At 37.3% G+C, this 27,404-nt stretch overlaps 1 protein-coding gene across 1 annotated transcript; it reads right to left on the bottom strand.

Annotated features, from left to right (window-relative positions):
• Window positions 1-2,242: 2,242 nt before the first annotated feature.
• Window positions 2,243-2,965, bottom strand: LOC147640701 (pterocarpan synthase 1-like). The gene has a single exon (XM_086808780.1). The coding sequence runs from the start codon at window positions 2,920-2,922 to the stop codon at window positions 2,353-2,355; it is 570 nt and encodes a 189-aa protein (XP_086664906.1). The 5' UTR covers window positions 2,923-2,965; the 3' UTR covers window positions 2,243-2,352.
• Between the last annotated feature and the right edge of the window lie 24,439 nt (window positions 2,966-27,404).

The raw sequence follows: 27,404 nt of genomic DNA, 5'->3' as shown, positions 1-27,404 counted from the left end.
TGATGCCTATCCAAAATAGCCAGTTGAAGATTATCTAGTTGATTTACATTGATAGACGAGTTTGAGCCCGAGCCTGAGCCCGAGCCCCACCAACCCGAAGCCTTGCTTGCACTTTTTTCCTTGCCCATGTGCATGCCCTAGCCTCAACCTTTACGTCTACCACACCCCAACATGAGCGTGAGGTTCATGCCCAACCCCATTCATATCCACAACCCCAACCCCAACCATAGTCCTAGTGCCAGCCCCAACCTTAGGGCCATAACACAACCTAATTCTTGAAGTCTCATTTGTGCCACTAGTATGGGAGATATACGATGATCTTAGGTTGAGGTGTAGCAGAAGATTTCGAGCTTGCCAAGCAGATTTCCATTTTCCTTTGCTAGAGTCAGCATAGGCACTGTAGGCTCTACAGGTGGCTATGTAGGCCTATGTGGTCGGCATGTTTGGTGACACTTTGACTAGCACTTGACTAGCACTTTGACTAGCAGCTATCCATATAAAGAGGGTGACCAATCACAGGAAAGGATATGCAGTTGGTCATCATTTGTGTAGATGGAGGGGTGATCTAAGAGATGATAGGATATTTGTAGATATATCACTCATTTGTAATCATGTAACTATGTATTCTTCTCCTTTGAGGCTGTAACATAATGGATATCTCTTAATAGCTAAGTTTTTGGTTCCAACCAAATGGCACCAAAAAGTCAACACATCCTTTATCCTCATTCTTGGTCCCTACATCATCTTTTCAAAATGGTCTCATGATTGAGAAGATCAGTGCCATTAATGTGGAAATAGACGAAAAGGAAGAGATGAGCAAAAAATTAGAGGTAAGCTACACAAGTTGAAGGCCATACACAGAGATTTAAAATTTTAAATTGTCCTTTGCAACGGAGGGAAACTTGAAAAAAATGGGGAAACTCATACCCTTACAAAAAAAAGAACCTTAAAAAGTGAAAAACTTAAAAACCTAATGGTTAAGCAAGAACATACAAAGTAAAAAAATAATTGTAAACTGAATAAAAATTGGTGAAAATACACAAATACACTCTTTAGGCGTGGATGAAAAACAATTCTAAAATTTAAAGTTTACATGTAGATATTAGAAATTTCTTAATTGAAATGTAAATAGAGCTTGAAATTTGAAAGGGAAAAGCTAGAAGGTTAATTAAGATGGTCACATCAACCAAGCTACATGTTTTAAGATGGTCACATCAACCAAGCTACACGTTTTAAGATGGTCACATCAACCAAGCTACACGTTTTGAGTTCAAATAGAAAATTATTTTTTATGATGTTCAAAATTAGGTCCCAATCTTAGACAAGGACAGTGCTAGAATTAAAAAAGGGTGAATCTATTATAATATTGCGAAAACGTGATCTCTTAGATTTGGAAAGAAGAGAAAGAGATTTTATAGTTCTTTTTGAACTTTTCCTTAATTCATGGAAGAGACAGAAGGCCCTTAAGTCCATATTTTGCTTAATGATATACACAAACATGTGTGTGTGTGTGTGTACACATATACATGCATATGTGTGTGTGTGTGTATGTATATGTGTATATTACACACATACACAAACACATATATTTATGTGTGTGTGTATTTATGCATGCGTGTGTGTGTGTATACATATATATACACACACATAAATATGTGTGTATTTAAGTGTATATGTGTGTGTGTGTGTGTATACATATATACATACATATGTATGTACATGGGTATATGTACGAGATATGTACATGCACACACGTGTACATGTACATGTACATGTATATTTATATATACGTGTGTGCGCGCGCATGCGGGCATGTATATTTTATGTTTGTGTGTGTGTGTGTGTGTGTGTGTGTGTGTGTGTGTGCGCGCGCATGTGTATGTACATGTATATTTATATATGTGTGTGCGCGCATGTACGACACTCGCACAAATCAAGCATAAGTAATGGAGGTAGTTGATATCAGAACCATCGTACCACAAGTAGATGTTCTTAGTGGATTGTGTTTTGCTTCTTTTCCCCATTACTTCCAATAGTAAGTAGCTTCATCTCGAAAACGCCATCAAAAACTATGATAAATTCATCTCGAAAATGCCGTCAAAAACTATGATAAAATGTTCTTACATTTTATCATGGTAGTGGATGACATTGTTATAAGATTATTTTTATTGTTTATTTTTTTGGTTTTCCAAGAAGCAAGTGCATAAGACTTTGATTTTTATTGGAAGTGATTTAAAGCAATACTTCATGGTAATCTAATTTCTCAAACATACACTCCATTATTATTATTATTATTATCAACGACGTTATTTGTGGCATTCCACGTATGAGAGGGAGAGACGTCTTAGACGCTCAATATTTGAGCTGGATGACGTAGTGGAACCAGGAGACGGTCTCGCTGTCGACGGTGGCGGTGGAGACGAGGGTCTGCTGGGCGATGCCGCGGGCGTAGGCGAAGGCGCCGGTCCCGCCCACGATAGGGGCGTACTTGATGGCGTCGCTGGCCACGTCGACGCCCAGCAGGCTGAAGCTACCGTTGTAGCGCCCGTCGGGAGTGGCGAGGGTGAAGGTCTGTGCCAAGAAGAGCGTGAGGAGGCTCTGGCCCACATCGCCATACCAGCCCTGTACGCGTCCCAGCCTAGTCGAGTCGAGCGAGGCTGCCGTAGTGATGGGGTTGTCGAAGGTGTGGATGATGCCAAAGGAGTTGGGCTGCGCCTGGGCGGGCTGTGCCGACTGCACGGCTGTGTAGTGGGCGGAGGGGTTGTCTAGGTAGCTGTTGTTCTGCACCGAGATGTACATGTAGAACTCTAGCGACTGGGGGCCAGTGGCCGCTTTGACGCTGCTGCTGCTGCTGCTGCTAGCGCAGAGTAGCTGCGCTGCAAGCAGCATGCAGAGTGTGGTGGAAGCAGTGCAGTACTTCATTGTGATTGGCGCATGGACTGGAACAGCATCAGAGGTGATCAGGCTTCTCTTGGAGGAGGAGGAGTGGTGGTGGTCGACGATCTCTCCCTCCCTTTTATAGTATACGTCGAGCGAACAAATGTCAACCAAGGCCTCTCTACCCAACCTTAGCACAAATGTCAACCAAGGCCTCTCTACCAACCTTAGGATCAACCAACAAATTGCCCATACTCATAAGTCCTCGCACTGCCCATACTCATAAGTCCTCGCACTGCCCATACCCAACCTTAGCACAAATGTCAACCAAGGCCTCTCTACCAACCTTAGGATCAACCAACAAATTGCCCATACTCATAAGTCCTCGCACTGCCTTTCGATGTGATCATGTGTTGGCTTCCCAACCTACCTCCTTTTCTTTTGTCCTACATACCCCCATTTCTTTGGGTACATCCACAAAGGCACTCCCTTACCTTAAAAGTCCAACCCCCTTCCACCCTAAAGCTCAACATTCACACCATCACCAATCCTCCCCCAAAAACAACTCGAGCGGGGTGGTACACCAACTTTCCAAATCCATTGAACCTGTGATAGAGACATGTTCTAAAGTTACTCAATCATGATCATGATCTTGATTACATATTATTGCAGAGAAGTAAACTATTCAGTGTATGAATACAAATACTTTTTGCGCTAGCCAAGCCCAAAAAGGTAAAATCCTTCTCTATCAAAAGAAGCTCATGATACAATAGCCTTTGACAAAGTGACAGTGCTAAGTACAAACATCAAATGAAAAATAGGCTATGCTTCTATGCATGGTTAACCCATAATAGGTGAAACATCTTGCACAAAGGCATCATATATAAGTTCCATATGATGGAAAGGCCCTATTAAAAAAGCACCCTCCATACACCCGGCCCGCCAGAAAAATCTTTAAACACAATATCATAGCCCCTCTGATTTTCATCTAAGAGCATTAGTTTAAATAATCATCCAAATCATACTTTGCTATGTATAGGTCTCACAAAAACTTAAAACAATCCATCCATAAGATTATAAGCCCCGCTCCCTCCAAAGAAGAATTGGTCCATCAAAGACCTATGCATAAAATTGTTGGTTCCCCAAACAAACATGAAGCCATCTCATAGCGCCCCAAAGTCACCTCTTAAACCCATCGAAAGAGATTGAAAGTGCAAGTATGATATCTTTCCTATTCATATATTATTGAAGGAGTAACACCCATGATACAGAATATTAAATTATCATAAGGTGGGGAATCTCATACAAGGAATGAAACAACAAAAAAGAAGCTAGGGATTTTGAATATTATGCTCATGTCATCCACAATGAAGAACCACAAATGTTTGCCCCAAAAAAATTCAATCCAAAAATGACTATTAAACCACTGCTAGAGACATCCACAACATTGATGTTGCACCACCTTACCATCTTTAACAATTTTGGCTGATGTCACTAGAAATACTAGATTTCATTGGAATGTGTTTATATTGCATTATTTTGCATGTGTGATCACCGCTTGTCTATGAAAGGAATACCACGGGATCTTAGGTGGAGAATACTAGGTGGTGTTTGCACAAGCTAGAGTGGCCGAATGAGCCCTAGGACCTAATTTTTAACTTTGGCCACCCAAGAGTGTAAACCTAGCTAGGAGCCACTCATATAAGGAAAAATGTAACTCTCACCACTCATTCTCTTATGCATAATCTAAATGAGTGTTCTTTTTCTTTCCTGCCTTGCTTATCTCTTTTTGTGTGTGTGTGTGTGTGTGTGTGTTGAGTGCTCTTTTTCTTTCCTCCCTTGCTTATCTCTTGTGAGTGTGTGTGTGTGTGTGTGTGTGTGTGTGTGAGAGAGAGAGAGAGAGAGAGAGAGAGAGATGAGCTTCTATCAGAGTGTGGTGGCGGGACTTAGTGGAGCTCTCAATGCTTCTGTACAGTGACACTACCTACTACGAGAATCCTAGGTGACCTACATTCACGAGGTGAGTGACACACCCCGACCGTGATTTGTGTGCTAGGCCAAGACTTGTTGGTTTCTCAGTTGTGAGCTATTGTGCTCCTGAGTGTGGAAGGGCAAATCCCCATGACATGTGGTTACACCCTGCATCCTTTCCATGGTTGGTTCGGGGTGTGAGTGACACACCCCGATCGTGCATTTGTGTGCTAGGCCAGGACTTGTTGGTTTCTCATTTGTGAGCTATTATGCTCCTGAGTGCGGAAGGGCAAAACTCTATGACATGTGGTTACACCCTACATCCTTTCCATGGTTCCAAGGCTTCCCATAAGTGGTGTCGCTGTCGAGAATAGCTCCACCGCATAGCCACTCTGCATTTTGAATGCTTGTGAATGTTTTAATTTCATGAGATTTCTATTTTCGGTTCAAGAATGAAGTAGGAAGGAAACCCCAACAAATGGTGTATTTTGCTGCATTATGGTTACTTTCTGTTATAATTTCTTGTTAATTTTTGTTGCAATTTTTGTTTAGTTTAGGGAATGAATGTTTAGCTTAAGGAATGAATCATTTTAATTTGGAGTGTCTTTTAATTTCTACATATTTATATAATTTTTATTTTTATGTTCATTTCATACATTCATACAAAAGAAAAGAAACAGTAAATTGGGCTAGAAATTGAATCATTTTGGATAAATAGATCTCAAAATTGGGTTTCGGGCACATAATATATCTCAATTTTCACTCCTTATACATAGAAATTAGAGGGGAAACAACACTTTAGGGTGGATTCATAAACCATATTATTTTTTGTGTTTTGCCCCCCTTTTTAGCGTTTTGTGGTGAAACTGGAAACTGTAAACTGCAACCATAATAAAAGTAAAAAGTAAAAAGAAAAAAAAAGAGAAAAGGGTAAAGGAAATAAGTAGGTTAAGGGAAAAAATTATAGAAATTTTTGAAAAAGTGCATGCACAAACTTGCCTATTTATAGGTTTTAGGCCATTGTGGTCATTTGGTGCAACCTATACAAGACCCAAAAAATTTATAAATTTCCATAGTTAAGAATCCATAATTATAGGTAATATTTCGTTGGCATGCAAAAAGTGCATGCCCAACCCTTCCCAAAGTGTTTAGAATTGTCTCAAATCCACCATTGACAAGTTTCTCTGACACCAATAAAATAAATCAAAAACTTAAAAAAAGACCAGCCTTAAGTCACATGCACTCATGGTCTAGACGTGTATTAGAGGACTATTTAGATGATAGTGCATTTATTGAGCTAGGTGCGTACCAGCCTATAGGTGATGCCCTGGGAATTCATGATACCCAACTTAAGGGTGGTAGTAGTAAGTGAGAGACTGGAGGGTAACATGTTGGCTCATCGACTGTTCATTCTTGAACAATTACAAGAAGAAAGACAAATTGATGTACAAAACATGTTAACAGTAAAGGATCGATGAAAAAAGTGGTTTGATAATAATCTCAAGGATAAGGAAATCAAAGAGGGAGACCTTGTACTTATGTACGGAGTCCACAACAAAGAGAAGAAACTAAAATATAATGGTAAAGGACCTTTCGAGTCTACGAAATAGTACCTCAAGGTACTATGCATGTTGAAACCCTTGACGAGTTGAAACTGTCGGCTTTCTTAATGCTAGTAAATTAAAAAATTATTATGGTCCTCTTACCAAGGAAGCCTTGCACGTTGCACATGATAAGAAGGCCACCAAGGAAAAAGAAGAACTAAAGAAAGCTCAAGCTCGCCAGGAGGCTAAAGAAAGGCAAATCTAACAACAAGACAAGAAGCTATCCTTGGATCTACACAAGCCTTTATGGGAGAGGTTGAAGGAGACACAAAGGAGAACATAGCACCTCTATGAACATCCATTCAATTACCCAGCCCTTATGGTGGTAAAGTGCTTTACAATGCATTTCTTGATACGGGGGCTAGTCACAATCTAATTTCCTTCAATGCATGAAACCAGTTGTGGGAAAACCCCAACTCATAGTAGATACCTCTTTAAAAGTGAAAGGTATATCCATGGTAGGAATACCAAGGTTCTTGGGCTACTACAAATAGAGACATACTATGATGGCAAACAAGTACTTAGTGGTAGACTTTCTAGTTATGCCTACAAGAACATTACCTGAACTGGTAATACTTGGTCACACATGGATGAAAGTTGCTGGATGTATGATTGATTGGTCGACAAGGTGTGTCTCTTTGGGTGATAGCATGACTAAACATTTTATTGAAACCCCTGCTACCTCTCACTATTATCAAGAGTCGTAATTAGGAGGAAACTTCAACATCCACAAAATCCAAGGAAACCCCCTTCACTTCAGTGCCCACTGTTCAAGGAACTCTCAATTCTTTTACCCCCACACAATAAACACATGCATGTCAAAAGGACGACCAGATACGATGGGCTACAAAAACGTGGCAACCCAAATCTACAGTGAAATGAGTTCCCAAAATTTCACCATCTATACCACCTCAACCCACGAAGCAAAGAGGGCCTTAACACAATAATTGGTGCAGGAAGTACAAATTACAAGTTACCACAAAATGGATACCCAAACGCTTATTGAAACCAATGCCCAAACAAGTTTCGATCCAAAAAAGAAACCCTATCACACAAGACATGGTGATTGACGGTGAAGCTTCTACATCACAAAATGTTACAAAACTATTTTTGGCTATCCAAGCCCCAACCTCATTCGTTTCCCTAGAGTGACCCACTATGCAAGTACAAATTGCCTTGCCGACCGCTATCGCAAAAGCCAACTCCATTGAACCCATAAACTCCATTTGGTCTCATGAGAGCATTTTACTGCCACCATTAAAGCTAGAAATTGACACAAACAACAAGTAACAAAGGGTGCTCCTAGCTAAAAAATGCTCATGGAGCAATAGTTGGAAGGGATGGTTACAAAAAACCTACAATACCTTCCGTGAGGTCAAGGTATGATAGAAAGCAAGAAGGAGGGACTTATACTAATATCATTACTTTTACCCTAAATGTTTTGCTCCTCGATAAAGTTCATGTCCATACCAAGAGGGAGCCTGTTGGAAAAAGCTAACCCATGACAATATAGCTTGCACCAACATGTATAGTAATATAGCACCTATACACGTGCTAAAAATCTAACTAACCACCATTAAAAAAAAAGATGATGAGAAAGAGCACATATCAAAATAAGAGAATGAAGTATGACTCTACTGTGAGGACTATAGGCCATGAGCATGGACTTTTCATGGATTGATATGTGAGACCCCCGCCCCCTCTGAGATGCCCCCTTCGAGGGTGCTGGCGGCGGCAGAAGCAACGTTAGTCTCTCGTGCGGGGAAGGGATCCACACTCGGGGCCTCGCCCATGGATATCAGGAAAGGAGACTAGCCCGGTGGTTCCTCCGAAACTAAACTCGAAAAAACTTCCCTCGTCCGGAAGGTACGGGCGATTCCACCAGGGAAATCATCTAAAGGGAGAATTGATCTAACGAGTCAAAGTCTTAACTATCCAAACTAATCCGACCAAACCTGAAAGTCACATGGTCAAATCAAAGAAGAGACTTGCACTTGGTCCTCCATAGAATCATTGCTTTTTTTCTCATTTAGCGAGGCACAACCGGTGATTCCCTCCCACAGAACAAGGGTCTTCCTAGGACTTAATCTAACTAACGTAACTTAATCGTAACTATTTGTATCGCAAGAATCCCCCGATCCAGCCTAACCGGCCCATGCGTTAGCCAACCGCCCAACCACCATATTGGTGGAATTCCTTTATAAAAATTTGGTTATGTTTTGCCCTGGTACCGAGGAAAAGAGTCCCAGGCCCCCTAGCTGACGCTTCAAGAAAAATTTACGCGGTATGCCTACCACAAAATCCTTTTTCCTTAATCCATATTTTCTTAATGAGAGTCATTGATCTCTCATCAGGGTAATCTACCCATCACTTAACTGAATTTCCAACTAGATTCTTGGTGATTTTGGTTTAGAGAAAACTATGCTAATTCAACGGTAGTCGAATTGGAATTGGTCACGAGGTTTTTGCTTGATGATGGGCAAGTAGTTTATTGACCACCATTCTCACGGTCGTGGTTCAACAAAAATTATTTGGTTTACTTCTATCTTTGATTCCGAAGGATTTTCTTCAGATAAACATTTACTGTACTTCTAACTATAAGGAAAATTCTGTCTTTATGAATTTCATTGCTTCCTAACCATAATAGATTAAGAAATGGTTTTATATGAAAATATTAAAAAATACTATTCTTCCATTAATCTTATTTTGGTATCAATTTGGTAATTTATCCACATAAAATATCTAAGAATATTCTTTCTACCAATTTAATTATCAACCCTAATTTTCTAGGTGGAATTATGGTGAAAATTTCTCTTTTGTTACCAAAATTTAATTTAAACATTTCTCTACTTAAATTACTATAAAAATTCCTCTTTTAAAATAAATACAAATATCCATTTTTTGAATATGCTTAAAATCTCTCTCTTTTTATATTTAAATGATTGAATTCTGAATGTCATGGGAATTCCTCTTTTATCATTTAAAAATTTCTTATGCATAATATAAATTTGTCTAAAATTTCTCTTTAAATTAAATAAAAATATCCATTATTTTAATATACCAAAAATTCCTCTTTTACCATTTAATTACTTGGATCGCAATTATCATGGGAATTCCTCTTTTTGCATAAAAATAAATTTACCAAAAATTTCTCTTTTCTTTTAATTAAATATTTATGCATAAATACTAAAAATTTATTTTCCATGAATATGATGAAAATCATTCTTTTTGCATAGGATGTCTAATCTTAGAATATGGTAGGAAGTCCTCTTTTAGCATTATGCATAAAAATAAGATATGTATTATTTTCTGAAACTTTTGCCATAGCTTCGCTGCCATTACTGATAATTTTCAATTTAAAAGAATAAGACATTGTAATGCAAATATGATAGAAGATCTATTCTTAAGCTTAAATTTAAACTATGAAATTAAATCATAATTTTAACCATAATCATAAACTTAATTATGATTATTCCACTAGATTAAGCTATTTCCATTATTTCTCTTTTCCCAAATTGATAGGATTATCTCTTTCTCATTTAGAATCAATTAAAGTAGTTTTTAACTACTTATAAATAATCTAAAAGAATCAACCATTATTTTATTAACATAAAAGCATAAAAATACCATTTTCTTATTCTCTAGCTTAACAAGCCTAGAGTTTGGTTTTGAAATAAGAATTTATTAATGAGAAGCATTCTTTAGCCATAGGAATGACTATTCTTTTTGAAAGAGAGATATACATAAGAAAGCATTCTAAATAAGCATAAAGATTAACTTTTTCTTGATTACACATTAAAATTCTTAGGAAAAGCTTGATTTGAACTTAAAACAACCAATTAGAAAACTTCTCAAGCTTGAGAGGGGTTGAGAAGAGAAGTCATTTGAGAAAATTTAACAGAGAAAATTTAACAAAAAACCATAAAATTCATTCTTACCTCAAGGATTAGCTTGCTTCTTTTTCTAGAAGTGAAGCCCCCAACCAATCAATTGGTTTAGCAAGTGGAGAAGAGAGCTCCAAGAGTTGTTGAAGAGAGAGAGAAGCTCCAAGCTCCCCAAAAGTAGAGGGGATAATAGAAAGTATGATTATTTTAATGTTATACTGGCATGGTATAGCTCACATATGAGAATACAAAAGAAGGAGGGTCTATTTATAGGTGAGGGAGGCCACCAATTGAGTCCAACTGGGTTCTAGAATTTTTTAGCTTTAGTTTGAATGAATTTGGACAAAGATTTGGACCAGTTTGACGCCCCTTTTGATCTTGTTTGATCCAGAAGAGAGGAGAGATAAAAATATCACAATTTTTTTTGAATTAAAAACCCGTCCACACATGTGAAGGAGGCACCTACCTCAAAGGTCCCCCTCTCTTTACCAAGGTGTCAAAAATTCATCATTTCTCCAAAATATCTCATTTTTTTAGTAATATCTCTTAATTTTTAACTAATAAACCTTGTACTTAGTCAACTCTTCATCTTATGTGAGCATTTACTCATTTTTGGGTATTTTCTTTTATTCATTGGATTTATCTCATACCAACACTTGGATTAATCCTATTGGCCCATTGGAACCTTAATTGGACCATAATCCAATATCTAGACCCTTAGGCTAAGGTCCCTTATATCATTTTTAATTGATTCCTAATGCACCTTGGAGAATTTATTTTGAACTTATGTTTCAGGGAAATATATTTTAGATATTAGGAGAATTTTTATATCTAAAAATATCTCAATATTGAATTACCTCTATCTAGAATTTTTCTTCTCTCTAGGTAAAAACAAAGAAAAACAATATTTTTTTGTATTCTGAAATAGGGAATGATTACAGGGAATTGAGGAAAAAGCTCATTCATTATTCAGGCGGCCGAGGAGGAATCTTACATCCTCTCCCACTTGGAAAACACGAGATGTCCTCATCTCGTAAAGTGGGGGTAAACTTTTGCCAACTCTTTTTCTTTCTCCCAGGTTACGTCTTCTAGAGGGAAGAACTTCCACTTGACTAAAAACTCTCTGAGGACTCTGCTCTTGAGAACCTTCTCCCGAACGTCAAAGATTTCATCAGGGGTTGGAGTACCATCTAGCCTTGAGTCGGAGAAATCAATTGTTCATCATCAAGCACGTGACTCGGGTTGGGTACATATTTCTTAAGCAAACTGACGTGGAATACATTATGTACCTTAAGATGGGGAGGCAGAAGAAGTTTATAAGCTAGATCACCTACTTTCTTTATAATAGCATACGGTCCACAGTACAGTGGGAGAGAGCTTCTTGTACTTCCCTAAAGATAAGGAACGTCTTTTTGGTCGTACTCGAATGAAGACCATATCTGATTCTTCAAACTCTCTCTCAACCATAGTAGCAAAGTGTCTAAAACCTCTAATTTATGTTTCAATGGATATACCCAAGTATGTCTGGAATAATCATCAATGAATGTGATAAAATAGAGGAAGTGCCCAATAGATAGTGTCCTCATAGGTCCACATACATCATTGTGTATAAGCTACAATTTTTGGAAAGCTATAACTAAACCATCTTTGGGAAATGATGCCCACTGCATTTTTCCAAGAATACAACCCTCAGAAACATGTTTATAGGGGCTTCAAGATGTAGCAACTCAGACACCATGTCATGTTTGTGCAAACGTAGCAAACACCAAAGCTCAAGTGACAAGCATACATGCCATAGTTTAGCATCACCCATTGCCTTTGTGGCAAAAACTGTACATATACAGCATGCCTTTGTCTTTCATATGCATGCCTTTGTCTTTCATATGCATCTAGCCTATAAAAGCTATGAGACAAAGTAACAAAAGCAACAATCGTCTTGCCATCACTACAATCATAATGGGGCAGAGACAGATAACAAGTTCTTCTTGATCCTGGTACATATAATACATCTAAAAGCATGATTTTTCCACCAATTATAATAGTGAGAATAATTTTACCAACTCCTTTTACATGATATGAGGAGGTGTTTACACATGTTACAGTGTTTCTCTATGGAGCAGATTCAAGTGATGAGAACAAACTGCGATGAGAAGTAATGTGCTTACTAGCACCACTATCAAAATACTAGACATGTACATCTATAGAGCAACCATGCATACATCCTTATCATAACTGCATTACACAATGAAAGCCCAATCATAATGTGCATAGTTTGTAGATTCTTTGATTTCTACATTGGATGCTAATGCAAAAGCTACAGCCATACTTGAGTCTTTCTTTTTCTCCTTCTCTAGGCGTTTCATGCACTCATTAATGTAGTGACCAGGTTTCCTGCAATAGTTACATTTTTCCTTTTTCTTTGGCTTGTCACCTTCCTTGTCTGCAGGCTTGCCCGATGACTCTGATTTCAACTTATAATGACCTTGAGGAAAGGATTTAAGCGTGATCTCCTGTACACATGACAGATTTGTTTTTCTTGGATTTCTCTTCTAGCAAGAGCACAAAAACCAACTCCTCAAACTTCAAGGCATTTGGATTGCCTTTCATCTCATGAGTCCGATGGGGTAAAAGCAAAACCTTGATATGAGTCTAGAAATGCATTCAAGACAGTAGGCACTAATGAACTGTCAAGATATATTTCATCAACACTAGCCAACTGCTCCTTAAAATCCTTGATTTTTATAAGGAAAATGTCCATGGAGTATCCCTCATCCATATTATTGGACTCTAATTTCTTGTGTATATAACATACATGTGCTTCATTACATACCTTGTTAAAAATCATGGATCTACGGTGGCTCATAGCAAGTGATTAAGCCCATGGTGCAAGACTAAGAAAATGCTTTACGAGATTAAGATAAGGTTAATCAATGACATAATGATTAAGGTAAAAAATCTATAATCTCATTGCAATAATCAAGGTTTATACAACCATATTTATAGCCTTGGGAAGTACTTCAATCCATGCTTTATGTGCACCCTAGTGGCAACCATGTGTTCATTAATGCTCACACTACATGTGCCTCCTTGCACTTTCCATGTGCTACCTTTTTGACCTTTGACATCACCTTTTACAAATGACCATACAAATCAACCTTTGTCAATGTACCCTTAGTCTATCCTTTTCTAATGTGCATGCTTCTTCTCTTGCTTATGTGACTCACTCCCTACCTTTCTTGTGCTCCATGGCACCACATTTCTCAACACCCCCTCTTGGTGCCAAATCTTTAGGCTACTCAAGGTGGTCGGATGAGAGGTTTACAACATGTCATCACTCCCCTCATTTTTAACTTGGCTAGGTAACTCAGAGGCTCTTTGGCTTGGTTACTCTCTAGCTCAAAGGTTACTTTTAGAGGTGGTCGAGTTTCACTCCCCCAGGGTGCTACTTTGGCTACTCTCTGGTGGTCAAGTGTTTAACATTTGCATCACTCCCCCAGGGTGCTACTTTGGCTACTCTCTGGTGGTCAAGTGTTTAACATTTGCATCACTCCCCCAGGGTGCTACTTTGGCTACTCTCTGGTGGTCAAGTGTTTTACATTTGCATCACTTTCCCTAGGTGCTCGCTGGCTACTCATAGGTGGTTAAGTGTGCTCTAAACATACAAATTTGCCTACTCATTTGGTGGCCTTTACAATGTTGGCTTGGATAGTGAGGGAATTTTTGGTGCTCATTTGGTTGCTTGCACATGCTTAATAGGCTCGCGTACTCATGTGGTTGTGACATTTTTACAACGGCTACAAATGTTTGAAAAATTCTTGATGTTGATTTTGTTGATGTTACAGAAGGTTATGGAGATCTGTGTGATGCCCAAGTTAAAATGGTTATGGGTGGCCATTTCCTCTCCTTTTTTTAAAAATGCATGTGAACATCGGTTCTTTTACACAACACATTAGGGGTTTCTTTTATTTTTACATTTTTTTTATTGGATTTAGGTTTCCAAAACCTTATCACAAACGAATGATACGTGTGCCACACAGGTTCGATGGAGGCTGTCGCTCTATACAGGGATCTTGCCACCACATATGTTTGTTATCCAGTTTTCCTAAGGATCACCACCGGGAGCTTGTGACTCTTTCTCTGTAGGCCAGTGCTTCTTTGATGCTTCCTCCTGCCCGGCTAGCTTTATGTGTGTACCTTCTCTCGCAGAACTCGACTAGATGCTACTTGCTGGTGGACAAAGTACTTCAAGGCTTTATGGGCATTATAAGGCTTCAGGAGTCGTTATTATCTCCTTCTTGCCTACAGATGTGCCTCCTCCTTCTCTGCCCTCTCGTGTTCACTTTTGTGTGCAGTTCACTTTGTGTATTCCTTGACTTCTCCTTCTGCTACACATTCTCTATTGCTATGCTGATCGCTCTTGCTCTGTGCCTGTTGATGTACCCACGATGAGCTGTTGTGTGCAAGTCGACAGTGTTGTTGCCAATGATGGAAGAGATTGAGAGCGAGGGAGAAGGAGACTAAGAGAGAGAATCTCGGAGGAGAAGTATGTGAGTGGGTGAGGGATTTAGTGATGGAGGGGGAGTATAGGTGGTGAGATAGTGAGGGATTTAGTGATGGAGGGGGAGTATAGGTGGTGAGATAGTGAGGGAGTGATAGGAGAACTATTGAGAGGGTGAGCGAATATGGGTTGAGTGGAGGGTGACTAAAGGTGGTGAGAGAGTGGGAGAAAGGGTGCATAAGGGGTGAGCTGGCAAAAGAGTGGTGAGGGGGTTGGTTGGTGAGGGAGAGAGAGAGTCATGAGGGGGTTGGCTAGCAAGGGATACCATCGAGGATTTGGTCAGGACTAGATACACAGGCTTTCAAAAGGCTTACATGGAATACATTATGGAGTTTTAGATGAGGGGGTAGCAATAGCTCATAGGCTTGGTCATTGATTCTTTTAGTGATGATATAAGGTCCACAGTAGGAGTGAGGGCTCAAAATTTTATACTTTCCTAAAGATATAGAGCTTCTTTTTGGATGTACCCTAAAAAAGACCATGTCTCCTTCTTTGAATATTTGTTGAGTTCTTCTAGGGTGAGCGTAGTGTTTTTGTCTATCTTGGGAAGATTTGATCCTAGGAAGCTTTGATCTTCTTCTAGATATTTGTTGAGGAGTCAACGTAGTGTTTTTGTCTATCCTAGGAAGCTTTGATCTTCTTCTATAGATAGCTTTCATTTGTTGATCCATGTCATCCAGCATTTGTGTAGAGGCTTTTACTCTATTCATGGATCAGACCAATTTAATAGCATTATCGAATCTTGACCATATAAAGCCTTGAAAGGGGACATACATGTACTCTTGTGATAGTTTGAGTTATAGGAAAATTTGACCAATGGGGCAGGTAATGAAGCCATAGTTTTGGCTCACGATTACAATAAACCATGAGTATGTCTTCAATGATTTGATTTACCCTTTCAATCTAAAAAACTATTTCTGGATGATAGGTTATGTTAAAGTTTAACTGAGTTCCAATCCCCTCAAAAAGGGTGGTCTAAAATCGGGAAGTAAACTTTGTATCCCTATCACTGACAATCCTTTTCGATAAACCATGATGTTTGAATATCCCTTTGATGAATATTCTTGCAATGTAAATTGCCTTGAAGGTATTTTTGACATGAATTAAATGGGCTACTTTCATCAACATATCCATGATAGAGTCATAAACCCCTTGCACAGAAGGCAAACTTGTGACAAAATCCATACTGATACATTCCCACTTTATTTGAGGAATGTCTAGTGGGTGCAACTTTCCTGGCATATTTACCCTTTCAGCCTTGTTCCCTCTTCAATCCTGACCAAAAGAAACTCCTTTGTAGAACATCCAGCATCTTCACATATCGTAGATATCCGGCTGATGGTGCAACATGAGCTTCTTGTAGGATTTGATTTTTTAACTCCTTAATGATTGGTATGCGCATCTTTAGTTGGATAGAATAAGCATCCACTACTAAGATTGTAATCTTTGATTGTCCTACTCTCTTTCTCAGAGTGATTTGTTTGGGCCATGAGTTGTAAAATATGCCCAAATTACTCATAAGGCTACTTTGTCCTTCACTTCCATAAGTAAAGGGTTACCTAGCATAGAGATTGTAGCCACAAGGCATTTACAAATACATTATCTTTGCCCTGTCTGTATTTGATTTCAAAGTCAAATTTCGATAAGATCTCTATGCAATGTCTTTGCCTCATGTTGAGATTTACCTGGGTAAAAATCCACTTTAAGACCTTATGATATGTAGTAAGCATGAACCTTTTGCCTAGTAGGTAGAATTCACTTTAAGCTCTTATGCTCTTCTGTGGGGTAAGCATAAACCTTCTGCCTAGTAGGTAGTGTCACCATAACTTAAGAGCATGAATTATAGAGCCAAAAGTTCTAAATCATGAGTAGCATATCTTCTCTCATAATCTTTGAGTTTCCTTGAAGTGTAAGCTACTAGTTTCCCTTCTTGTGTGAGTACTCCACCATAGCTAATCCACTAGCATTAGTGACTACTTCAAAATTTGCATCAAAATTTAGCAGTTAAAGGATGGGTGCTGTTGTGAGAGCCATTTTGAGTTTATCAAAACTTTGATAATTCTCCTTAGCTTAAACTACTTTCTTATTCTTTTTAAGTAGCTTGGTTAAATGTGTGGCTATCTTTACATAATCCTAAATAAAGATATAGTGCCACCCTATGATTTCGAGAAATTCTTGAATCTCCTTGATGTTAGATGGTTGAGGCCATTCCACTATATCTTGTACCTTTATTGGGTCTACTTAAATTCCAACCTTAGAGACAGTGAATCCCAAATATTCAATTTTGCTTGCAAAGAAGGTACACTTACTCTTTTTAGCAAAGAGTTGGTTCTCCCTTAGGATTTCTAGAACTTCTCTAACTTGGGCTTCGTGCTCTTTCTCATCCTTAGATTAGATCAGAATATCATTAAAGAACACCAAGACATGATTGTTAAGTTGCTTCTTGAATATATCTTACATGAGCCTATTGAATGTTGCCAGGGCATTAGTCAACCCCCCAAATTACATCATGGTGTATTTATAATTCCCATATGCTGTCTTTAGGATGTCTTCTTCCTTGACCCTAATCTGATAGTATCCAGACTTCAAAAATCAATCTTTATGAAGACTTGGGCTTGAAAGAATCTAGAAGTTCATCAATCCTAGGGATTGGATACTTATTCTTTATGGTGGGTTAATTTAGGCCCCTATAGTCAATGCATAACCGTAAGGTTTCATCCTTCTTCTAAAACAGGACCAGGACTCCCCAGCTGATACACTCGGCTAACATCAGTCGGAGTTGTTCCTTAAGTTTTATCAATTTTGGAACCGGAATTTTATATGCCCTTTTTTACATAAGTTGTGCTCAATGAATAAGCTCAATCTCATGGGAGAAATTCTTAATTCACAAATCAAACTCTAGGCTTGTGAAGCTAGAGGTTAAGAAAATGGTTTTTTATACTTATATGCTTGAAAATTATGATAATATTATGAGATAAATCCATAAATTGGATTTAAGGTTAAAAGATAGTTATACTATCATAATTACATTACTATGTCTTATTTTTTTCAAGAATATTGAAATTTGCCAGTAATAGCACAGCGAAGCTATGGTAAAATTTTTAAGAAATTGATACATAATTCATTCTTATGCATAACGTGAAAAGAGGACTTCCTACCATATTCTAGGATTGAATATCCTAGGCTAAAAGAATGATTTTTGTCACATTTAATGGAAAACTAATTTTTAAGGTTTATGTATAATGTAAAATTCCTCCCTCCAGCTTTTGAGGTGTGCAGGTGTGCAGGTGTAAGAACCTCCCCTTCTGATCTTATAATTATTCCCCTCTCTGAAATAAAAGAAAGATCCTGTTTTACCCTGTTTTGGCCTAGAGAGAGAAAATATCTAGAGAGAGGTAATTCAAAATTGAGATATTTTTGGATATAAAAATCCTCCTAGTGTCTAAAATGGTTTCCCTTGAAACAGATATTCAAAAAGAAATTTCCAATGTGCAATTGAAATAAATTGAAATCAGTTAAAAAGGACCTTAGCCTAAGGGTCCAGATTTTTTGAAATTTTTGAATTAAGGTTCCTATGGACCAATTAGATTAATCCAAATTTAGGAAGGAGATAAATGAAAGAAAAAAAGGAACCCCCAAAAATGAGTAAATACTCACATAAGATGAAGAGTTGACTACTAGGACAAGGTTATTAGTTAAAAAAGAAGAGATATTTAGAAGAAATGATGCATTTTTGACACCTCAGTGTGGGGGAATTCCCCTCATGAAGGAGGTGCCTATTTCACATGTGTGGTTGAGTTTTAAACTCACAAATAATGAGATATTTTCATCTCTCTTCTCTCCTGTTTCAACTAGATCCAAAAAGTAAGCTAAACTGACCTAAAAATGGTTAAAAATTGACCAAACTGATCTGGAAAATTATAGAATCAGTTTGCTTGGTTAGAGGCTCACTTTTTCCTATAAATGAAGCCTCCCCTGTTGTAAATGGTTAATAGTGTTTTATGCACTGTTACTCTACTCCTCCCCAAAGCCAAAAACAGTGAATTTATTGATAATTCATTAGTTTTTGACCATTTCCTCTTCAAAAGAATTGGTGGCCACTCTTGTTGCAAACAAGAGTAGATCCCTCAAACCATCAAGCCAAAGGAAAGCTCACAAAAATTCATGTAAGCTAGAAATCCTACTTTTTCTTTATTCCATTTAATGGTTTTCTAATTTTTATTTTCTTTAAAATGAAAAATGATGCTATGCCTTGTTGGAAAAGCTTTGCCCCTCTCTTCATTCTTGAATTCAGCCTTTCGTTATCCTAGATGTGTAATCAAATCGTTAGAATTAAACTTTTCATATTGTTTCTCTTTAAAAAGTGAAATTTGATTAGTTTAGAATGCTTTAAACCATTTGGGATAATTTCTAAGTAACTTGAGAATTAAAAAAATTAAAAAATGATCAGCCATACAAAGGAGGTTATGGCAAAATTTTCTTAAATTTTGTGAATTAAGTTTTATCTTTTATTATTCAAAAAGAGTAATCCCCACCGCTTGTGTATTCTAAAAGTGTTATTTTTATTCTATGCATAGAAAAATGCATATTAGAAATATTTTTATAATAAAAGTGTTATTTTCATTAGAATTGATTTCTATGCATAGAAAGATGCATATTGGGAATATTTTGATTATAAAAGTGTTACTTTCATCAAATTTGATTTTTATGCATAAATAGATGCATAAAAGAATTTTTTTATTATAAAAGTGTTACTTTCATCAAATTTAATTTTTATGCATAAAAGATTTTTTTTATAAAAGTGTTACTTTCATCAAAATTGATTTTTATGCATAAATAGATGCATAAAAGAAATTTTCTATAAAAGCATTACTTTCATCAAATTTTGATTTTATGCATAGAAAGATGCATAAAGAAATTTTTTTTTATTTCAAAAGAGTTATTCTCATCAATTTTGATTTTATGCATAGAAAGATGCATAAAGAAATTTATTTTTATTTCAAAAGAGTTATTCTCATTAAAATTGAATTTATGCATAGAAAGATGCATAAAAGATTTAGTTTTATTTTGAAAGTGTTATTCTCCTTAAAATTGAATTTATGCATAAATAGATGCATAAACGGATTTTTATAAAAGTGTTATTTTTCACTGAAGTTGTTCTTATGCATAAATAGATGCGTAAATAATCTTTATATCAAAAATAGGAATTCTCTTACATTCTATAAATAGATGTGATAAGATGTGATATGAATCAGATAGATGAGAATGAATAGAGGATGGATGTGATGAGAATGAAAGGTAAATAGATGTGATAGTATGTGATGCGAATCAGATAGATGGGAATGAATGGATGGATGGATGTGATGAGAATAGAAGTGATGAGAATGAGAGGTAAATGGATGTGATGAGATGGGATGTGAATTAGATAGATGGGAATGAATGGATGTGATGAGATGGGATGCGAATTAGATAGATGGGAATGAATGGATGGATGGATGTGATGAGAATAGAAGTGATGAGAATGAGAGGTAAATAGATATGATGAGATGGGATGTGAATCCGATAGATGGGGAATGAATGGATGGATGGATGTGATGAGAATAGAAGTGATGAGAATGAGAGGTAAATAGATGTGATGAGATGGGATGCGAATCAGATAGATGGGAATGAATGGATGGATGGATGTGATGAGAATAGAAGTGATGAGAATGAGAGGTAAATAGATGTGATGATATGTGATGCGAATCAGATAGATGGGAATGAATGGATGGATGGATGTGATGAGAATAGAAGTGATGAGAATGAGAGGTAAATAGATGTGATGATATGTGATGCGAATCAGATAGATGGGAAAGAATGGATGGATGGATGTGATGAGAATAGAAGTGATGAGAATGAAAGGTAAATAGATGTGATGATATGTGATGCGAATCAGATAGATGGGAAAGAATGGATGGATGAATGTGATGAGAATAGAAGTGATGAGAATGAAAGGTAAATAGATGTGATGATATGTGATGTGAAGGTAAATAGATGTGATGATATGTGATGCAAATCAGATAAATGTGAATGAATAGATGAGATGTGATGTCATGTGAATCAGAATGTAAATAAATGATATAGGATGTGAATGAATAGATGAGATGTGATGTCATGTGAATCAGGATGTAAATAAATGATATAGGATGTGAATGAATGTGATAACATGTGAATCGGGATGTGAATGAACGATAAGGGACGTGAATGAATGTGTTAGCATGTGAATCGAGATGTGAATGAATGAGATGTGATGTGAAATGGATGTGATAAGATGCGATGTAAACTGGATAAATGTTAATGTATGTGAAGTGATGAGATATATGGGTAGATGCAAGGTAGATGTGATCTGATGAGGATAAATGAGGAAATAAGTGATGAGATAGAAAAAGATGTGATTAGATGAGAATGGGAATACTTATGAAATGAATGTGGATTGATGTGGATTGATATGTGGGTAATGTGGATTGATGTGGATAGATGAGTAGATAATGTGGATTGATGTGGATGATGTGGATAGATGTATGGATGATGTGGATTGATGTGTGGGTAATGTGGATTGACGTGAATGGATGTATGGATGATGTGGATTGATGTGTGGATAATGTGGATTGATGTGGATGGATGAGTGGATAATGTGGATTGATATGGATGATGTGGATGGATGTATGGATAATGTGGATTGATGTGTCGGTAATGTGGATTGACGTGAATGGATATATGGATGATGTGGATTGATGTGTGGATAATGTGGATTGATGTGGATGGATGTATGGATGATGTGGATGGATGTATGGATGATGTGGATTGATGTGTGGGTAATGTGGATGACTTGAATGGATGTATGGATGATGTGGATTGATGTGTGGATAATGTGGATTGATGTGGATGGATGTATGGATGATGTGGATTGACGTGTGGATTGATGTGGGGATGGATGTATGGAAGATGTGGATGGATGTGTGGATAATGTGGATTGATGTGGATGGATGTATGGATGATGTGTGGATGATGCGATTGGATGTGATCTGATGTGATGTGATAGGGATCGATGAAGAACAAAAAAAATATGGGAAGATGAGAAAAGATGGGGACTAATGTGAAAGGATGTGGAGTGATGAGAAAAGATGGAAATATTGTTGGAACTGTATTTGTATGTGAAATCTATTTTTAAATGACTGTTTTATGTCAAGAATGCTGGGGAAGCATTTTGACCGTCTTGTGAATGAGGTCGTGGAGACCTATCTGTTAAAGTTGCAACTGCTGAGATGGAGAGTCAACAACGGAGGACGTCTCGCGTAGCAAGGTCTCGACCGAGGTCTTGACCAGCCTCGGTTTGATTTAAATGGTAAGCTTCTGGTACAGTGGATGAGGGACCAAGGAAGCGGCCTATGAGTGAAGTGCTAGGTGACCTGCGAAGGATCCTAGAGGGTACTGACCATACGGTGTTCGGGCTCTGGGTCACCGAAGATACCCACACGTACGTCAGGGAAGATATTGGAACAAGGAGTAAGAGTTGTTTTCTGAATTCGGGCATGGATCTCGTTGATTGACCTTGCTGGTCCTCAACGGATGAGTCCATGGCTCTTTTATATGGATCTGCTGGTTGATCTTGCTGATCTTCAACAAAGACTCCATTTTTATTAAAGTGAATACTTGCTGGCGGTTACTATGAGCTAGGAACTATCGAAAAGGCCCCTGTGAGTGGACAGGGGGTGAGCGTTCTGGTTGCCAATGATGCCATAGATACACCGATGAAGGAATGTTTAGAAATAAGGATTCAACTGGATAATTAGAGGATTATGATCAGTGACACTATGGTTTCATTAAATGATTGTTTTAAAAACTGTTGAATCTGTGAAAAAGGCAATTTCATATTGGGTGTGTAAGTGGTGTGACTAGTTTTAAGTTTGCATGAATATCCGGCTAGGGGGCCTAGGAACTCTTTTCCCTGGTACCCAGGACAACCTAACCAAATTCTTAATTGGATCCCATCACTACAGTGGTTGGGCGGTTGGCTAACCCATGGGACTGGATGGGGTGATGGATCCCTCAATTGAGACTCAATTCAGTTCTGGTTCGATAGATGAAGTAAATCCCGGATAAAAATTGTTCTATGCAACGGCTGTGTCTCTCAATGAGGAAAAAAGAGTTGGTCTCTATGATCCAAGTACAATCTTTTCCCTGATCTCATGTCTGGATATCCGTGGGCGAGGCCCCGAGTGTGGGACCCTGAAGAAGTGCTACTTCCATTGTTACTAGCACCCGTGAATTCGTTGCGCGGTGGGGATGGGGACCTCACATATAATTAAATAATTAAAAAAAGAGAAAATTATGGTAATTATACTTAAATGATAAAAGAGGAATTCCTATGACATTTGGAATTCAATCATTTAAATAGGAAAAGTGAAATTCCTAGCATATTGGAATTAATGGATATTTTATTTAAATTCAAAGATAAAATTTAGATATATTTATTTTATGCATGAGAAATATTTAAATGATAAAAGAGAAATTCCTATGACATTTGGAATTCAATCATTTAAATAGGAAAAGTGAATTCCTAGCATAGCATATTAGAATTAATGGATATTCAAAGATGAATTTTAGATAAATTTATTTTATGCATGAGAAATATTTAAATGATAAAAGAGGAATTCCTATGACATTTGAAATTCAATCATTTAAATAGAAAAAGTGAAATTCCTAGCATATTGGAATTAATGGATATTTTATTTAAATTCAAAGATAAATTTTAGATAAATTTATTTTATGCATGAGAAATATTTAAATGATAAAAGAGGAACTCCTATGACATTTGGAATTAAATCATTTAAATAGGAAAAGTGAAATTCCTAGCATATTGGAATTAATGGATATTTTATTAAAGAAAAGAGAAATTTTAGATAGATTTATTTTATGATAAAAGAGGAATTCCCATGACATTGGAATGCAAATAATTAAATGAAAAAAGAGGAATTCCCATGATATTTGAGGTCCAAGAAATTAAATGGAAAAAAGAGAAAATTTTAGTATAATTTAATTTATGATTATTTATCAAAAGTGAAAATATGGGTAGAATTGATTTTTGTAAATCCCATGAATTCTTTTATTCAAAAGAGGAATATTGAATATAGTTCATTTGAGAAATTGAGAAAGAATATGGAAATAGTCATCGAGAAATAGAACCTTTATCTAGGCCAAGCCATTGGCAAAAATTTAGAAAAAGTCCCATTATCAGTATCGAAGTAGAAAAAGCTACTAAATGGGAATAGGATGTGAAATGGATATGATAAGATGTGAATGGATGTGATAAGATGTAAATGGGATGTGAATGGATGTGATAAGATATAAATGGGATGCGATAAGATGTGAATGGATGTGATAATATGTAAATGGGATGCGATAGGATGTGAATGGATGTGATAAGATGGGATGCGATAGGATGTGAATGGATGTGATAAGATGTAAACGGGATGCGATAAGATGTGAATGGATGTGATAAGATGTAAACAGGATGTGATAGGATATAAATGGATGTGAGAAGATGTAAATGGGATGCGATAGGATGTGAATGGGTGTAAATGGGATGTGCTAGGATGTAAATGGGATGTGATAGGGTGTAAATGGGATGCGATAGGATGTGAATGGGTGTAAATGGGATGTGATAGGATGTAAATGGGATGTGATAGGGTGTAAATGGGATGTGATAGGGTGTAAATGGGATGTGATAGGATGTAAATGGGATGTGATAAGAGGTAAATGGGATGTGATAGGATGTGGTGTAATGAAAATGAATGTGGATGGGATGTGAAGTTAATGGATGTGGATGTGAATGATGAGATGAGAATGAGATGAGAGGATATGTGAAAGGACGGGATGGGAAGTAAATGGATGTGGATGTGTATGTGAAAGAATGTGATGTAAATGGATGTGGATGTGTATGTGAAAGAATGTGATGTGATGTAAAGGGATGTGGATGTGATTGTGATGTATATGTGGTGTAATGTAAAGAGATTTGGATCTGAATGTGATGTGGATATGGATGAGATGTGATGTGATGTGACGTGAATATATGTGGATGTGAAGTGATAGATATGAATGTATGGATAGATGTGGATAGTCGTGCATGTGAATGATTGGATGGATGTGGATGAATGAGATGGGATGTGTATGAATGAGATATGATGTAATGTGAGGTGAAATGGATGTGATGTGGATCGGGGTAGATATGAATGGATGAGATATGAATGAATGTGATGTGGATATGGGTAGATGCGAGTGGATGTGATGTGAGTGGGTAGATGCGAGTGGATGTGATGTGATGAGTATAAATGTGGAAAGATGTGATGAGATGGAAAATGATGTGATTGGATGAGAACGGATGAAGGACGATGGGAATACATATGATTGGACTTGGATTAAGTAATGCGGTTGATGTGGAACAATGTGGAAAGACGAGAGTTCATTATAGAAATTATATTTATGACCTGTTTTTAAATGATTGTTTTATGTCAAAAATGATGGGAAAGCATTTTGACCGTCTTGTGAATGAGGTCGTGGAGACCTAAGTGATAAAGTTGCAACAGCTAGACAGAGAGGCAATGGAGGATGTCTCGCATAGCAAGGTCGTCGACCGAGGTCTTGACTAGCCTCGGTTCGATTTAAATGGTGAGCTTTTGGTACGGTGGATGAGGGACCAAGGAAGCAGCCTATGAGTGAAGTGCTAGGTGACCTGCGAAGGATCCTAGAGGGTGCTGACCATACGGTGCTCGGGCTCTGGGTCACCGAAGATACTCGCATGTGTGTCAAGGAAGATATTGGAACAAGGAGTAAGAGTTGTTTTCTTAATTCGGGCATGGATTTGGTTGATTGACCTTGCTGGTCTTCAACGGATGAGTCCATGGCTCTTTTATATGGATCTGTTGGTTGATCTTGCTGATCTTCAAGGGAGATTCCATCTGGATTTTTATAAGTGAAGATATTGCCAGGTACTATGAGCTAGGAACTATCAAAAGGCCCCTGAGTGGACAAGTCGTGAGCGTTCTGGTTACCAATGATGCCATAGGTACGCCGATGAAGGAATGATTGGAAATTAGAATTCAACCGGATATTTTGGAGGATTATGATCAGTGATACTATGGTTTCGTTAAAGTGAGCTCAATCTATGAAACAGGAAATTTCATATTGGGTGTGTAAGTGGTGTGACTATCTTGAAGTTTGCATGAAGCGTCGGCTAGGGGACCTGGGAGCTTTTTTCCCTGACTTACAGATTCGGTCGAATCAGTTTGGTTAGTGATGACCTTATCAATTGAATAGAGAATTGGTCATAGGAATGACCATTCTTTGGGGGAGAGAGAGATAAACATAAAAGCATTCTAATTTAAGCATAAATATAAACTTTTCTTAATTATTCATTACAACACTTAAGAAAAGCTTGATTTGCATTATAAACACTTAATTAAGAAACTTCTCAAGAATGAGAGGGGTTGAGAAGTGAAAACATTGAGAATAGTATAGAAAAAACCGTAAAATCACACTTTACCTCTTGTTTTTGCTTGCTTCTCTATCATAGAAGAAGCCCCCAACCAATCAATTGGTTTGTGTGTTTAAAGGAAAGCTCCAAGGATGGTTGAAGAGAGAGAGAGGCTCCACTCTCTCCAAAAGTAGAGGATTTTTAAGGGATAATAAAAAATATCATTATTTTAGTATAATACTAGCATGATATAGTTCACATATTTTTTTACAAAAGGCTAAGGATCTATTTATAGGTGAGGGAGGCCCCTAACCAAGTCCAACTAGGTTCTAGAATTTTTGAGGTTCAGTTTGCTAAATTTGGACAAGATTTGGACCTAGTTTGGCTCCCTTTTGATTTGGTTTGATTCAAGAGAGAGGAGAGATAAAAATATCACAATTTTTTGAGTTAAAAACTCCACCACATGTGTGAAATATGCACCTCCTTGAAGTCCCCCCTTCTCCTTACCAAGGTGTCAAAAATGTATCATTATACCAAAATATCTCATTTTTTTAGTAATATCTCATAGTTTTTAACTAATAAACCTTGTACTCAGTCAACTCTTCATCTTATGTGGGCATTTACTCATTTTTGGGTATTTTCTTTTATTCATTGGATTTATCTCCTCCCCACACTTGGATTAATCCTATTGGCCCATAGGAACCTTAATTGGACCATAATCCAAAATTTTCTGAAAATCTTGACCCTTAGGCTAAGGTCCTTTATAAATATTTTCAATTAATTCCAAATGTACATTGGAAAGTTCTTTTTGAATTTCTGTTTTAGAGGAAACCGTTTAAGACACTAGAAGGATTTTTATATCCAAAAATATCTCAATTTTGGATTACCTCTCTCTAGACATTTTCTCTCTCCTCCAAGCTAAAACAGGGTAAAACACGATCTTTCTTCTATTTCAGCAGATAGGGGAATAATTACAAGATCAGAAGGGGAGGTTCTTA

Source organism: Cibotium barometz, chromosome 2, assembly GCF_041138505.1.
Source record: "Cibotium barometz isolate CiBa-2024 chromosome 2, ASM4113850v1, whole genome shotgun sequence".
Classification (NCBI taxonomy): Eukaryota; Viridiplantae; Streptophyta; class Polypodiopsida; order Cyatheales; family Cibotiaceae; genus Cibotium; species Cibotium barometz.
Note: the sequence above shows the minus strand (reverse complement) of the source record. Positions and strands in the feature narration are given on the sequence as shown.

Coding starts and splice junctions, on each gene's coding strand:
- LOC147640701 (XM_086808780.1), bottom strand. CDS start 2,922: ATGAAGTACTGCACTGCTTCCACCACACTCTGCATGCTGCTTGCAGCG.